The sequence below is a fragment of the Eulemur rufifrons genome, chromosome 17, assembly GCF_041146395.1.
Source record: "Eulemur rufifrons isolate Redbay chromosome 17, OSU_ERuf_1, whole genome shotgun sequence".
Classification (NCBI taxonomy): Eukaryota; Metazoa; Chordata; class Mammalia; order Primates; family Lemuridae; genus Eulemur; species Eulemur rufifrons.
This window is the reverse complement of record NC_090999.1, coordinates 25,003,744-25,020,408: the sequence shown is the minus strand read 5'-3', so window position 1 is coordinate 25,020,408 and position 16,665 is coordinate 25,003,744. Positions and strand designations below refer to the sequence as shown.

The 16,665-nt window shown below is 33.9% G+C and overlaps 1 protein-coding gene across 3 annotated transcripts in view; it reads right to left on the bottom strand.

The window, feature by feature from the left end:
• Positions 1–16,665, bottom strand: part of WDR70 (WD repeat domain 70) — a 231,392-nt gene that overhangs the window by 160,905 nt on the left and 53,822 nt on the right. For all 3 annotated transcript variants that reach the window (XM_069492033.1, XM_069492035.1, XM_069492036.1), the window contains one exon: positions 12,942–13,075. In XM_069492033.1, coding sequence (XP_069348134.1) covers positions 12,942–13,075 — 134 coding nt within the window. The remainder of the gene's footprint in view (positions 1–12,941; positions 13,076–16,665) is intronic.

The following is a 16,665-nucleotide window of genomic DNA, read 5'->3' as shown; positions in this document are numbered from 1 at the left end:
TAATTATTACTTTTTAAAGGTAATAAAATTAAACTTCTACATAACATTAATGACATTGGGTCAGAGAAAGATTTTCTTAAATAGAGCACAAAACCTCTGACAATAAAACAATGCAAATTTTAACTTCATCAAAATTAGGAACTTCTGTTCATCAAGAGACATCACTAAGACAGTGGAAAAAATAAGCCAAAAATTGGGAGTGAAGATGTGCCTCGTATTGAACCAATGAAAGTCCACAGACTCACAATATAATTTTTTAAATCCCTATAAAACAGTAAGAAAGAGACAATCACTAGGAAAGTGGCCAAAAGATTTAACCGCTTAACAAAGAATATACAAATACCCAATCATGTTATAAAAAATTGTCCAATCTCATCATGCATCAGGCAAATTCAAAATAAAACTATAACGAAATACTATTATACATCCACCAAAATGACTAAAATTTTAAAGGGTGACAATACAAAGTGTTGGCAAGAATATAAAGTAACTTTTGTTGATTACGGGCAGGAGGGTAAATTGGTATAATCATTTTCAATCATCTGTTAGCAAGTGCCTACTAAAGCAGAGTATATGCATAACCAATGACATAGTAATTCCACTGCCAAGTATATATCCAATATAAATGCAAATATGTCTTCCAAAAGACATCTACAAGAATATTCACAGCAAAACTATTCATAATGGCCCTAAACTAAAAATAACTCAAATTTCCATAGGAGGAAAATAGCTAGGTAGATGTATATTCATACAGTAACACACTGTATAGCAATTAAAATGAACAAATTTCTGCTATATACAACATGGATAAATCTTACAAATATAATCAAGAGAAACCAGACAAAAAACAATATATCCTAGATTTTCTCATTTAATTAACATTCAAATACAGGTAAAACTAATCTATGGTGTAAGTAGTCAGGAGAAGGGTGGGGGTAATATTGGGGAAATGAACTTCTGGTGTTGGTAACACTATTTCTTTGATCTACATGGAGATTAGAGGGATGTATTCATTTTATAGTAGTCACCAATCTATAAAATTAGACTTAATGTATTTTTCTAAATGTTATATTTTAACCTAAACATTATAAAAATGAGAGACATCTGAGGCAATTTTACATTAAGACCCTTAATTCACCAATAAGAACATCAAGTGAGGATACTACCATATTTCACCATGTAATTTAATCCTTAAAGACTAGAAAATTCTCAGAATAAACTAAGAAAGCAAAGTACATGTAATACTTTTTTTCTGGTTTAAATTGGTTGTTTTTTTGTTTGTTTGTTGTTTGTTTTTGCTTAAATGGGCACACTTTGGTTTTCAAGAATTATGAGAAAAATTCTATTTACCCACTGCTAAATAAATTCAATGTTTATAAATTAATCTGAGACAATTTTATACTACAAAAGGTGAACTTTTATTCATTAAAGAAAAATTTATGTCAGGCACGGTGGCTCATGCCTATAATCCTAACGCTTTTAAGAGGCCAAGGGAGGAGGATCACTTGAGGCCAGGAGTTTGAGATCAGCCTGAGCAAGAGGGAGACCCCGTCTCTACAAAAATTAGCCAGGTGTGGGGCTGCACACCTGTAGTCCCAGCTACTCGGGAGGCTGAGGCAGGAGGGTCACTGGAGCCCAGGAGTTTGAAGTTGCAGTGAGCTGTGATGACGCCACTGCACTTAGGTGGGGTGACAGAGCAAGCTTCTACCCCTGCCTCCCCCGCCAAAAAAAGATTTCCCTGCTCAAATGACATATTATTTCTCTATCCTAATCAGACCCTGACTGATAGATCAAATTTCATGCAATTAATCAGGAACTGAGAAAATTATAGGCTGTTTAGTCCCATTTGTTCTTTTATATACAAGCAAACACATAAGATCTTTGATAATTAGAAAGTTCAGACTGCTAAACCAAAGTCTCTAAAGAAAGAATGGAACGAACTAGTTAGTTGACAGGATATATCTTTGTTAACGGTATTCCTATTTGGAGAAAGTGTTAAAATTTTCTTCACTAACTATGAAAGGTCAAGGACTATAAGTAACTACTTTGTTTTGTCTGGTGATTCATTTTTATTTTTAAAGGGAAATGAAAATCTAAAAAACAGCAAATTTTAAGAAGACAAGAGAATGAAATAGTGACTCCATTTCTCTGGCCAATTGCTCTACCAAATTTACATTTGGAGGGAAACCCAAATCTCAGTGATTCTACACTAATATTCACTTTGCTTTTCAGCTATATAAGAATACTTTTAATGTTTTCCCTCTCACTGCTGTTCATGTACTCTTCTGTAGTCCACTGTGCCAACACTAAAATGAAATGTTCAGCATCAAGCTCACCATTCCTGTCCCACTTCACTCTTAATTCTGCTAGCCACAGAGTTAAAAGGATAGGATTAAGAGTCATTAGACACAGTACTGAGGAGAATTAAAGGGCTTGTTCAAGGGCCGTAACATCTGCTCCTCAAATTCCTGCCTAAACAACTAAGATTCCGATCAAAGAGAAGAGAGGGAAAACCAATCTGACGGTAAACTGGAGTCATGAGGAAGTGAATGTTCTCTCAGGGAGTAACTCTGATACCAGAGGAAGGCTTAATGACATTGCACAACTTTTTCTGTGAAGTTATTCATGGGACAAGTAGGAGTATATGAGTGTAAGTGAAGGGGAGTGGGAAGGTGAAGATTGAGGATCCTTTTAAGTAGTTTTTGCTCAGCTAGCAAAACAAGCTGGGACATGCAAAACAGATAAACACAGCTGTTTGGGGCTGTCACTTAGGGCTCAGGAGCTAAGGTGTCCTGCTGTAGTGAAAAGTGCACCGGAATGTGAGTCAGAAGTCCAGAGATCCAAGTCCTCATTCTGCTGCTAACTAGCTGTTTGATGATGAGCAAGCCCTTTGGCTTCACTGGACTCATTCTCCTTATTTTATGGAAAATTAGCAGACGAGACTAGATGGCAGCACAAGACAGAGGTGCTCCTGAGTCACAGAGTTCATGTACTAGTTGAATAACTTTGATGAGTCCTGGTTTCCTCCACTGAAAAACCATGAGAGATAATACTTAACTTACAGGATTGGGATAAGGATTAACAATGATATATATAAAGGCACCAAGGCACAGTACCTGAAATAAGTAACCATTATTATTACTTCTTTATTTCCAAGGTCTAAGATTATTTGAGGGGTATAAAATCTTGATAGCCAAATACAATGTTATTTCAAATTCTCTACAAGATAGTATATGTTTGGCTCATGTTTTAATCATTACTAACCAAAATACTGAAGACTTATGTAAGATTTAGAAATTAAAGGCTCGGGAAAGGTCAACCAAAAATGTAAAAATATATTTTGTCAATATAAGATTGTTTCTGCAGAGGGTTCAAAAGGATCCTTAAGAACTTAAAAATAGGAAATACAGAAGACTTCTAAGGAAAATAGCTGAGGAATCTAATTAGGAACACATTAGACTTCCCTATCCAAAATGCCCAAAGAAATAACCTGGAAAAATGTAAAATTTGGGAGAAATAAAAGAAGTATTGAAAAGTAGAAACTATCCAAAAATTTCTATTAGGAAAAGATCAGAGTAATTAGAGAAACATTTCCCAGAAAATGTACAAGAACCATGTGAAAATATCCCAGAAACTATGAATTCCTAGGGCAGCATATTCTCAAAGCAGCAAGGCTACCCTTATGGAAACAGTTATCACAAACATTAGGCAGGGGGCAGTGAAAAAGGATGTTCAAGAGATGATATAGGGTTGATAAAACAAAGATATAACAACTAGTCAGAAACCTAACAGAATATCTTTCCTGAAAACAGACCATCCATCACATAGAAAGGAGACTGCCCTACACGGATTACTTCCAGACCCAGCTCCCTCAAATCTTCCTCAGACCACAGGCACATTCCACTAGCTATAAGCTAGTAAGTTTAAGAAAATAAGGAGATGTAAGAAGAATCTATTCAGCCTGTTTCTCATCAGGCAGAGAGAGTAAACACGAAGAGAGAGTAAAATAATAAGGGGTTGTGAAGAGATTCTAAAGATGGGTCAGCAAGCTTTCTGTGAAGGGCCAGATAATAAATATTTTAAGCTTTGAAGGCCATAAACAATCTCTGTCTCATGGTCTTCTTTGTTGTTTGGGGAGTTTTGTTGTTGTTGTTTCACAACCTTTTAAAATTATAAGAACCATTCTTAGTTCAAGTGCCATATACAAAAACAGGCTATGGACTAGAGTTGGCCCTCAGACCATAGTTTGCCAATCACCATTCTAGAACATAAAAGAGAAAGAATATGGCTGTGGAATTAAAGGAGAAAGAAGATATTTTCAGACTGTGGGTGTTTTGTGCTGAAAATAAAATTCAAGAAAACATATCTGTTGCTATTATATAAATGCTCTAATAAATAAACTTGTTCCTTGATCATTTCCACATACCTGGGTATATCTGTTGGAAAAGTTCCTAAAAGTGGATTACTAGGTGAAAGGGTATCTGTGTTTGTAATTTGGCAGAGAATGAAAAATTGCCCTCTATAGGATGGTGTCAATTTACACTCCCACCAGCAATGCCTGATAGTGCTTGTTTCTCCAAATCTTGCCATCCATAGTTCACAATTTACATCTGGATAAGATAGTATCAAATTTTTATGTGGGAAAAAAGTTTGGTAATTTATAACCCACCCTTGCCTTCTCCCCACATTGGATAGTGTGTACTATTTTCAATTTTACCAATCTTATAGGTGATAAATAGTACCTCATTGCCATTTTAATTTTTTTGTCTTTATTAGCAAAGTTGAATATCTTTGTTCATGTTTATTGACCAACTGTATTTCTTTTGCTGTTATTTATTTATTTCCTTTAACTAGTTTCACTTTTCAAATATCCCTTTCTGTATTGATTTATAAAAATTAAATGTATTATGGCTAGTAGCCCATTGCTTTCAATATGTGTTACAGTTTGTCTTGTTTATAATTTGTCTTTTAATTTCATTTTTAATGTCCTTTGTTTTCCAAAGGATAAAATACCCTTTTGATTATAAAAGCAATCCATGCTGTTTTGCTATGTTCTGCAAAAGTAGAAAGTAAAACTTCCTCATTTCCCCCACATAATACACTTCCATTTCCAGGATATAAGCTCTCAAACTTTCCACAGTGATTAAAAAACATTAATATTTACAAAAAAAATGGAATTTTTTTGAAAATTGCTTTTTTCCATTTAACAAATATTTGTGGAAATCTGTCTAAAAATATTTCAAGAAAACATGGTTTATACTAACATAAGTACAAAATAGGCAAGGATCAATATTTAAAAGTATATTAACACTGCTCTTCAAAAGACACTGTTAAGAAAATGGAAGGCAAGCCACAGACCAGAATATTTGTGACACATATAACTTTATCTGCTAGGCACAGTGGTTCACGCCTATAACCCCAGCACTTTGGGAGGCCGAGGTGGAAAGATCACTTGGGGCCAGAGTTCAACACCAGCCTAGGCAATATAGCAAAACTTTGTCTCTATCGGGGAAAAAAAAAAAAGTTAGCCAGGTGTGATGGTGTGTGCCTGTAGTCCTAGTTACTTGGGAGGCTGAGACAGGAGGATGACTTGAGCCCAGGAGTTCCAGGCTGCAGTGAGCTACAAACAACAGAGTTGAGAATCTTTCTCTAAAAAAAAAAATAAATAAATAAAAATACAAGGACATAAAAAGATGCTCAGCATCACTAATTGAATCACTAATTCAAATTAAAACCCAATGACTTATCATTACATACCCAAATGAATAGCTAAAATTTAAAATATTGATAATACCAACTGTAGGTAAGAATGTGAAGTAAACAGAATTCTTCTTATACATTGTGGCTAAGAAAGCAAAATGGTAAAGCACTAGGAAAAAGTTAGGCAGTTGCTTACAAAGTTAACAAACACATACCATATGACTCAGCAATTCATGCTTAGGTATTTACCAAAGGATATAAAAACACCTCTCCACAAAAAAGACCTGAACAGGAATAAGTATAGAAGCTTTATTTGTAATAGCTAAAAACTGGAAATAAACCCAATGTGTATCAACTGGTGAACAGATAAACTGTAGTATAGTCATAAAAAGGAATAGCACACAGCAATAAAAGGAACAAGACTACTGACAGAGGCAACAACAAAATCAGATCAGTGATTGCCTGGCGGTCAGGAGAAGAGGCTGACTGCAAAGTAACTGGAGGGAACTTTGGGGGAGAATGGAAATTTTCTATACTTTGATTGTGGTGGCAGTAATACAACTATAACTGTATGCATTTCTCAAAACATATAGAATCATACACTTAATAAAGAATGAATTTTACTATATGTAAATTATACCTGAATAAATATGACTTATAAAAAGTTCTTTAAAAGAGTAGGAAATTATACAACCTCTCTGAAGCCAAAAAAAAAAAAGGAAAAAAAAAGAGTAGGAAATTAGTAAAGTGGATTGGTTTAAGAGATTTTCATAGCAGAACTTGCAAATAGGTGGAAAACTATACCATGCTCATGGATCGGGAGAATCAACATTGTTAAAATGTCTATACTACCCAAAGTGATCTATAGATTCAATGCAATCCCTATTAAACTATCAACATCATTCTTCACAGACATAGAGAAAATAATTATACACTTTGTATGGAATCAGAGAAGACCCCACATAGCAAAAGCAATTTTAAGCAATAAAAACAAAATGGGAGGTATTAATTTACCAGACTTCAAACTATACTACAAGGCTGTGGTTCTTAAAACAGCCTGGTACTGGCACAAGTGCAGGGACACAGACCACTGGAACACAACAGAAAATCCAAATATAAAACCATCCTTATATAGACACCTAATTTTTGACAAAGCGGGAAAGAACATACTCTGGGGACAAAAATTCCTATTCAATAAATGGTGCTGGGAAAATTGGTTAGCCACATGTAGAAGACTGAAACAGGACACACAGCTTTCACCTCTCACAAAAATCAAATCATGGTGGATAACAGACTTAAACCTTAGGTGTGAAATGGTTAGAATTCTAGAAGAAAATGTAGGAAAGACTCTTACAGACATTGGCCTAGGCAAAGAATTTATGAAGAAGACCCCCAAGGCAATCACAGCAGCAACAAAAATAAATGAATGGGACATGATTAGATTAAAAAGCTTCTGCACAGCCAAAGAAACAGTCACGAGAATAAACAGACCACCTACAGAATGGGAAAAAATTTTTGCATACTACACATCAGATAAAGGACTGATAACAAGAATCTATTTAGAACTCAGGAAAATCAGCAAGAAAAAATCAAACAACCCTATCAAAAAGTGGGCAAATGACATGAATAGAAATTTCTCAAAAGAAGATATAAGAATGGCTAACAAACATATGAAAAAATGCTCAACATCCCTAATCATCAGGGAAATGCAAATCAAAACCACAATGAGATATCACTTAACCCCAGTGAGAATGGCTTTTATCAAAAAATCCCAAAACAACACATGTTGGCGTGGATGTGGAGAGACAGGAACACTCAAACACTGCTGGTGGGACTGCAAACTAGTGCAACCCCTGTGGAAAGCATTATGGAGATATCTTAAACAGATTCAAATAGACCTACCATTTGATCCAGCAATCCCATTATTGGGCATATACCCAAAGGAAAAAAGGTCATTCTATAACAAAGACACATGTACCCGAATGTTTATAGCAGCACAATTCACAATTGCAAAGATGTGGAAACAACCCAAATGCCCATCAATACATGAATGGATTAGTAAACTGTGGTATATGTATACCATGGAATATTACTCAGCTATAAGAAATAACGAAGATATGACATCTCTATGGTTCTCCTGGAGAGAGTTGGAACCCATTATATTAAGTGAAGTATCCCAAGAATGGAAAAACAAGCATCACATGTACTCACCAGAAAATTGGTTTCCCTGATCATCACCTAAATACACATCTGGGAATGATACCAATCGGATATCAGACTGAGGTGGGGGGTGGGGGGAGGGGATGGGTGTATGCCTACATAATGAGTGCATTGCGCACCGTTTGGGAAATGGTCACGCTTGAAGGTGCTGACTCCGGGAGCGGGGGCTGGGGAAGGGATGGATATATACCTACATGATGGGTGCAGCGCGCACTATCTGGGGAACGGACACGCCTGGAGCTTTGGCTTGGGGGGGCGGGTGGTGCATGGGCAACGTATGTAACCTGAAATTCTGTATCCCCCATAATAAGATGAAATAAAAAAAAAAAAAAGAGATTTTCACAAATTGTAGCAAAGAAAAAAAAAGATAAAGAGAACTGGATCAGAGAGAGAAAAAGGTAAATGAAGAACTGATACCGAAAAGCCAAAACTGGATAGCCTGTACTCCTAAAAAAGAAATCAGGGCAGATGACAGTCTAAAATAGTCTGATTTTCCAGAGGTAAAATCCAATGTTATGATACCAACAAAAACTTAGAAATGGGAAGTAATACTTGAAAGATATGAGAGGTAGCAACATAAGAGGCCATACACTGAAATTCTTTCATATTAAATAAATACTAAATGAGTTACTATTAATATTTATTGAGTGCTTTACTAGGTGCCAGACACCGTGCCATGCAGTTTATATGCAGTATGTCATTTAATCATCTATCACAACCCAAAGAAATAGACATTATCAATTACATTTTACAAGCAAGAAAACCAGGTCATACAACAAATGAACCGTCAAGACAGAATTCAGATTTAGACTTATATAACTCAGAATCCATGCTTTTACCTAATATGCACATTGACTCCATAGTAATACTTAGTTGTAGAACTAAATTTTACATAAATCAGTCTGCTACGGAAAAGAAAGAGGGGAAAAAAAAGAAAGAGGGGAAAATCTGGAAGAGCAATGAAATTTCCTCCCCTTCCCCATTAAAATGTACAGTATGGCACAAGTTCAGTTAAATTAGCAGAGAAGACAGCGCATCATGCCCACTGGCTAGAGACATCCTGATGTCTAGTAATAGAAATTTTTCTGAATGTAGGGTTGACTCAAGAAGGCAAAATACTGGGTAAAAGGTTTTTTGAACTCTGGAACAGTTTAATCAAGGGACTGATAATATATGCCAAGAACTGCAAATGCCATTTGAATAAGTGCAAATCTTTTCAGTGGCAATCACTTTTAACATAAAATGAATGGAAATCATAAGATGCAATAAAACCCACTAACCTGTTACCATGAGAATACACAACCTATTTTTGTTTTTAAAAACAGATAAACAGATCAGCCTTAAACCGAATCATGCCATTGCACTCCAGCCTGGGTGACACAGTGAGACCTTGTCTCAGAAATAAAATAAAATAATATTAGTTGTAAACGAACAAAACAGAGCAAAATAATGTAGCTAGATAGATTTGATATTCTACTTTGCTTATCAAATAGACCCTAATCAATAGTCATCAGTGATATCTGCGGGGGGAAAAGCCATATATAGCCTTACGATTATTTATTCTAACAGTTGCAAAATCTAATAATTTAGAAAATAATATTAATAAGGAAACTCATAAAACAAATCTACCAATACATTGACAATTATAAAAATTTAAATTAAAAATATTTTGTCATTAATCTGAACTCAATGAGCTCTTAACTAGAAGAGAGACAGTTACAATGATATGATTACTGAAATTTATATAACTCTGCTTCCTTACACTATCAACTTCCACATAAATAATGTGTCCAATTTTACAAGCGGAATCTTTATTCTATCTTCAGTTTCTCTTTCAGAATTGATAACATGAAAAACAAAAGAAAGCATAAATGCCTAGAAAAAAATCCATTTGAAATATAGATTCTAGTTACTAATCTCTCATAAAACTATATACAGCCCAACACAATCAGCCCACAACCTATTTTTGTAAGGCTTATGAGCTAAGAATGGTTTTTACATTTTTAAAGGATTGCATATGTGTGTGTATATATATGTATGTACACACACACACACACACACAAATTGAACAAAGAACATTTGTGGCCTACAAAGCCTAAAATACTTATTATCCTGCTCTTTACAGAAAAATTTTGCCAATGCTTTCACCAAAAAGTCTTCTCTCAAAAATAGGTTCTATTCTTGAATTTGAGTATCAAAATCAAAGACATTAGGAAAAATTCTGTAAGGTTAAATTTAAAGAGGTACAATTAACAATTCTGAAACTACTTTATGTGTATACTAACACTGAATAAATAAATAAACAGATGGTGGTGATGAGAGCCAGGTTTCCCACTGTTGGAAAGTGACGATACAGAAAAGAGAGGTTAGAATGAACCAATGTGGTACTAGATTAACATCAGAAACATCAGTATGAACCCATGTTTAGCTTAGTGGGAATGCAGATACACAGATAAACAATTATAAATATGCTCTCTGTATATCATAGGTTAGTATATATGCATATATTTCCTAGCTCTGTCTGCTGAGGCAGCCTAAAAGCTATGACAACTGAGGAGCAATGAGCATACTGAGAACCTAGATCTTGTTTCCTAATACCATTCTCCTGGGAGAAGGACTGATTCTAGGATAGGACTGGGGCAGGGAAAATATGAGTCTGGAGCGTCTTATAGTACCAAAAATTATGGAAGTATTCGAAGAAAAAAGAAAGAAAGAAGACACGTTAAAGGGACATAAGAGCCAAACTAAGAGCTCCCCACGGCCACAGCCGAAACAATCTGAGGAACAAAATAAATAACAAGGTATTGGATTATAACCCAAGGTACTATATAAAATAAACAGCCAGTAGTTGATATTGTTACAAATAAATGATTACATAAATAAATGGGGAAGAAGACACAAATAGTCCTTACAGAAGAATATCAAATGTTTATTTAAATATCATTGGCTATAGGTAGTGGAGCTGAATTTTTCATTCCCTTAAGTGTGAGCAGTACTTAATGACTGGCTTCCAATGAATAGCAAATGGAAAGGGGTGGAAAAAGTAACTTTACAATGAAGAAACCTGAAAAACATGATAGCATGTATCCCTGATATGATAAGAAGGGCACTTCAACCTCTGTAATATTCTTCCCGAAGACCCATAATCTCAGTCTAACCATGAGAAAAACATCAGATAAAACCAAATTGAGGGACATTCTACAAAATACCTGACCAGTACCCCTTAAAACTGTCAAGGTAATGAAACACAATAAAAGACTAAGAATTACTATAGACCATAGCACACTAAACAAATATGAGAACTAAATGTAATGTGGTATCTTGGAGAAATCATTAGTGGAAAAACTAATGTGAAATCAAAATAAAGTTTGGAGATTAATTAATAGTAATTGACTAATGTTGGTTTCTTGTGACAAACAGACTGTGGTAATATAAGATGTCAACCATAAGGGAAACAGTGAGGAATACATATAAACTCTGTAATACCTTTGTAGCTTTTCTATAAATTAAAAAATATTGTAAAGTAAAAAGTTTACTAAAATTTTGAAATGGAAATATCAACGTGATCTTGTCATTTAAACACAGATACACGCATGCGTGCACACAAAGGGATCTATTATTTTCTTTCCAGTGAAAAGGTCAAGAAGCAATGATACTCCGATAACAGTGAGAACGCCTGGAATCCAGATTTGGTCTCTAAATACCATTCCCACAAAAAGAAAATAGGGCTCCTTGGGAAAGTACTGATTCCAGGACCTGGAAAGGAATGTACCAGGAAGCCTACTTCATGTTGTGCCAGAAACGAAGTAAAGCTTTTAAAAACTAATAAGGTTATGTCAAAATGACATAGCAATCAAGGATTCCTGCTGGCCAAATCTGGGACAATTTAAACATCAGAAAGAATAATAACTGCAATTGACTGAAACACATGAAAATTTAAAAATCATAAATACTGATAGTCAAAAAACATAAAGCAAAAAAAAAAAAAAATACCACCAATAACAGAAACAACTCATTTATCATCACCAACCTTTAAGCTGAAAATGAGTAATTAAAGAAAGATAACTAAGCATTTATTCCATCTCTCCAGTAGGAACTGCATTTCAGGGTAACCAAATAGTATCAGTTAATGAGGAAAAGTCCTGCTTTTAGAAGAATCCCAGGAAATAAATGCAAGTGAAATAAGTGAAAAACAAAATCACCAATTTGTAACCCTCAATGAGATAACTGATTCAGGTAGGAATTACCAATGGATGCTAAATGCATTAAGTGAAAGGATGATGAATACTTTGATATTTACATGGTACCAAAGTATCTCTCCACAAATTTTCTTGCCTAAGTAAAATATTTACTTTACAATGGAGGAATCAGATATCCCCAGCTTAATCCAAGAATCTATATTAATTTCTAGTCATTAACCGTGGAATAACTAGACAGTAAATGCCACCTAATGTGATACAATATGAATTATGATCAAGCCTTTGATCTGCTACAGGAAATACTAGACAGGAAATAAAGAAACACGTTAAATGATACCATAAGGAAGTAATATGCTAAAAGATCAGATATGGTCAAAAATAGAGATAAGAAGATGGCTTATGATAACAACATGTAAGGCCCTTTCTAATTTAATGCTAGCTGACCATACCTGAACAGTATAGCACAGATCAGCACCTGAATACTGGCTTAACATATGTCATACACAAATATGTAATATTACACAGTATTTATTGGAGTGTTTTAAAATAAACTAGGCAAGGTAAATATTTCTAAATAAAAATATTTTTTAAAAAACAACAAAAGACAGAAAACACCTTTAAAACATATGTTAATGAAACTCAAGGAAAGAAATTTAAGGTTTATTTTACTTTCATTTGAATAAGAAAGGCAGCATACAGTCATATAAACAATGTATTATGGTAAAAATCATTGCAGATGGAATTCAAATGACAACAGCACTCTGTCTTCAAGTATGAAGATATTAATTCAAATATGAAGATATTAAGTAAATGAATACATACCACTCACAGGGCTGAAGGGATCGAAATGCCTTAAAAGAAGCATCCATTCCAGCGAAATCCCAAAACTTAACATCATAGTCATATCCTCCAGTCACCAGACGGGCACCTGAAGGATCCAGACCCAAAGCAGACACCTGGTATTTAAAAAAAAAAAAATGAACTGGAGCGAAACAACATATAGTCTATTATAACTCCTATTTCCATTCTCTAACTCCACCCCCTATTTTAGAGGCACTGGAAAGACAGCCCACCAACTGTTGTTATTTCTGAAAAGTGGGGATGGGCAGTTTTCTATATTATTTGACTTTGTTATTATGACTATTATTTCTTTTGAAATAAAGAGAAGAAAAATATTTTAAATTTAATCTAATTGACAGCTTTGTCCCAACTCATCAAACATGTACTCAAAAGAGCTATCATTGCAGTTCCACATGCTAAATTAAGTTGCTTTAGTATATAAGTAGAAATCTCACAAATAATTCAGCTTTTTCAATATGCAATCTTGAGAAAACCTCTTAAGTTAGTTTAACTACAACTGAATGAAGACCACAGGAATCTAAAATTATCAAAATGAGTAATGCTACTGTCAGCTTTAAGAAATCTATTTAACAAAGTAGGACAAAGTATAAATTGTTATCGGGTACCTATAGCCAAATGACTCAGTATATTCCCCTTAAACAATTATTTTTAAAGCTGAATTTATAAGTGACTAATCACATTACAATAGTATTCATTTAGTTCCACAAGATATTTGCTTTCCCTGTGAACTTTCCTAGGTCCAACTCATATGTGAATACCCAATGTGTAACTCCTTGTTCTTGAACTATATTTAACGTTCTGTCAAAGCAGGAAGTCCTTGGATACTGCCCTCTCAGAAGGAAAGAACTGCACTGGGAATATTTAATGTGACTACCATGTATATGACACAGTAAAAATATTAAAGTTTTATATAAAGGAAACTTCTATAAACCAGTTCTAATAGACTTGAAATGTAATTAATATAATTATATAATTAACTAAGCCAGATACTGACAAAATAATTTAGACTCATTTCAATTGCCATTTGCAAACACTGATTTCCTAACATAAGGGAATTATATACAAATAATAACTTATATATTAAAATTAGATATGGACTCTAAAGTGGTTAAGGAAAGCATACAAATGAGAACTAAGTCATTTTTTATGCCTGAACAATAATGTCTTAAAATGAAAAAACAATCAAAAATAGAAATAAATGAACAGTAGCTTTAGAAATCTAAAAAGTGACTTCTGCTACCACCACCTACAAACTCACTTGCCTCCATGCTCATTATGCTATCCTTCTCTCCTGTTACAGTCAAAGAGGTACTCCTTCTCCTGATAAGACTAACCCCACTAGTGTTTATATCTCATTATAGCACAACGTGAAATTGTAAATTCATTCGTGGCTCCTCTATTGTATATCTGTTCTCCCATCAAAAGTGTAAACCCCATATGGACAAAGGCCATGTCCATGCCCAGCATAGTACCTGGCATAAAATAAAAACTCTAATAAATATTTGTTTAAAAGAAAGAAGGAAGACTAAAAATTTTTAAATCCTATGTAACACAAGCAATGCAGTCTGACAAATATGAGATATATTCCCCTTTATTAAGAAAGAACAACATCCCAACGGGATGTGCCTGAAGTACTTGGGAGACTGAGGACTGCTTGAGCCTAGGAGTTGAAGGCCAACCGGGACAACATGGCAAGACCCTGTCTCAAAAAAAAAAAGGAAAGAAAAGAAACAACAGCAGAATAAATCACAAAGTTGACTATTCTAGCTAAGAGAAGAAGGATGGCAAGTTTTACAGCAAAGTTACAAAATGAGGTTTTCAATGCTAACACTCTGAAATATCAGGATCTCTACCGCTGCTGTATATATCATTCATCATCCACCAAAAGGATATTAAAGGTAATGAGTAAGACAGAAAACAGAGCTCAGAGGTAAAAAATATCCTCCCCCAGTTAGAGAACACATGTTTATTCACAAGATCTGCTAAACTACTTCTCAATCCTCATGTCCCAAAGAGTTTAAGAATACAGAAAGTCTAATTAATTCTCAGTTGCATTTTAATCACACTGAAATAAAAAACGAACTCACATAAATGCTAGTCTAAAACAACAGTTTACAACAGAGTTGAAAGAATAATTATTTTAATTTACGTAAAAGACTAAAAAATGATATTAAATTATTCTGGATGGTGGTCCAGACTTTTTGACTAAGAGATAAAATATTTTAAACTTTTTGTTTTAATGTTTACTACATGAAATGTCAGATACCATAAAAATAAGTCTATTATTTCAACTTGAGAACCAGCACATTTTCAGCTTTGATCTTAATGTTGAGAGAATTAATTTTTATAATCCTCTCAAGAAGCTTCAGACTTCAGTCTATAATAAGGCAGTTCAATTGATCTGATAGCATATTAACTGTATAAATGCTTGCATACTTGACAGTTTTTCTTGTGATTATAAATTCTTTAGCAAAATATTTAAAATATTTTTAAAAATTTAAGTGGTTCCAAAATCATAGGTCAAGTCTTGCTTATATAGGAAGACTTAATAAAAAACCTTTCAATTCACTATAAACTATGGATCTTCTAATGTTTTTAATCCAAAACTTTGAAAGAATTCCCTACACAATTCCCACTTACTAATATTTCAGTCTTCTGTGTGAGATGCCCCAAATCAGCCATTTTTACTATCGTCAGAAGTAAATTATTCATTCAAGCAATATAAAAAAATAGATAATACTCAGAAAGAAATTATGGCCATGAACACCTATATTTGAAAGGAAGAAGGATCTCAAATCAATAACCTAACCATCTATTAATACCTTTAAAACCCACCCCCCAAAAGGCAAATAAAACCCAAAATAAGCAAAAGGAAGAAAATAATAAATATTAGAGCAGAAAGCAGTGAAACACATTTTTTAAAATAGAGGAAAATCAACAAGAGTAAAAGTTGGCCCTTGAAACTTTCAACAAAATTGAGAAACCTTTAGTTAGATTGGCCAAGCAAGAATTACTAAAGTCAAGAATGAAAGAGGGGACTCACTAATAACCTTGCTGAAATTAAAAGGATTGTAAGAGATTTCTATGAACTGTATGCCAACCAGTTAGATAGATGAAATGTATAAATTCTTAGAAAGACAAAAATTACCAAAACTGACTAGAAAAGAAAAAGAAAATCTAAACAGACTTTTAACAAGGGCTCAATTTGTAATAAAAAATCTTCCCACAAAGAAAAGCCTAGACCCAAATGGCTTGACAGGTGAATTCTACCAAACATCTAAAGAAGAATTAATATCAGTGTTTCACAAACTCTTCTGGAAAACAGAGAAGAAAAAAAAGCTTTCCAACTCATTCTACAAGGCCAATATTACCCTGATACCAAAACCAAACAAAGACATCCGAAGAAAACTATACCTATATTCTTTATGAATACAAACATAAAAATCATAAACAAAATACTAGTAAACTGAATCCAGCAATATATAAAAAGGAGTATACAGCATTATCAAGTGAGATTTAGTTCTGGAATAAATCCAAAAATGCAAGGTTGGCTTAACATCTGAAAAATCAATTAGTTTAATACATTTACTAACAGGATAAAGGACAAAAACACATGATCATATCAATAGACTCAGAAAAAGTATTTGCCAAAATCCAACACCTATTCATGATTTTTTTTAAAAAA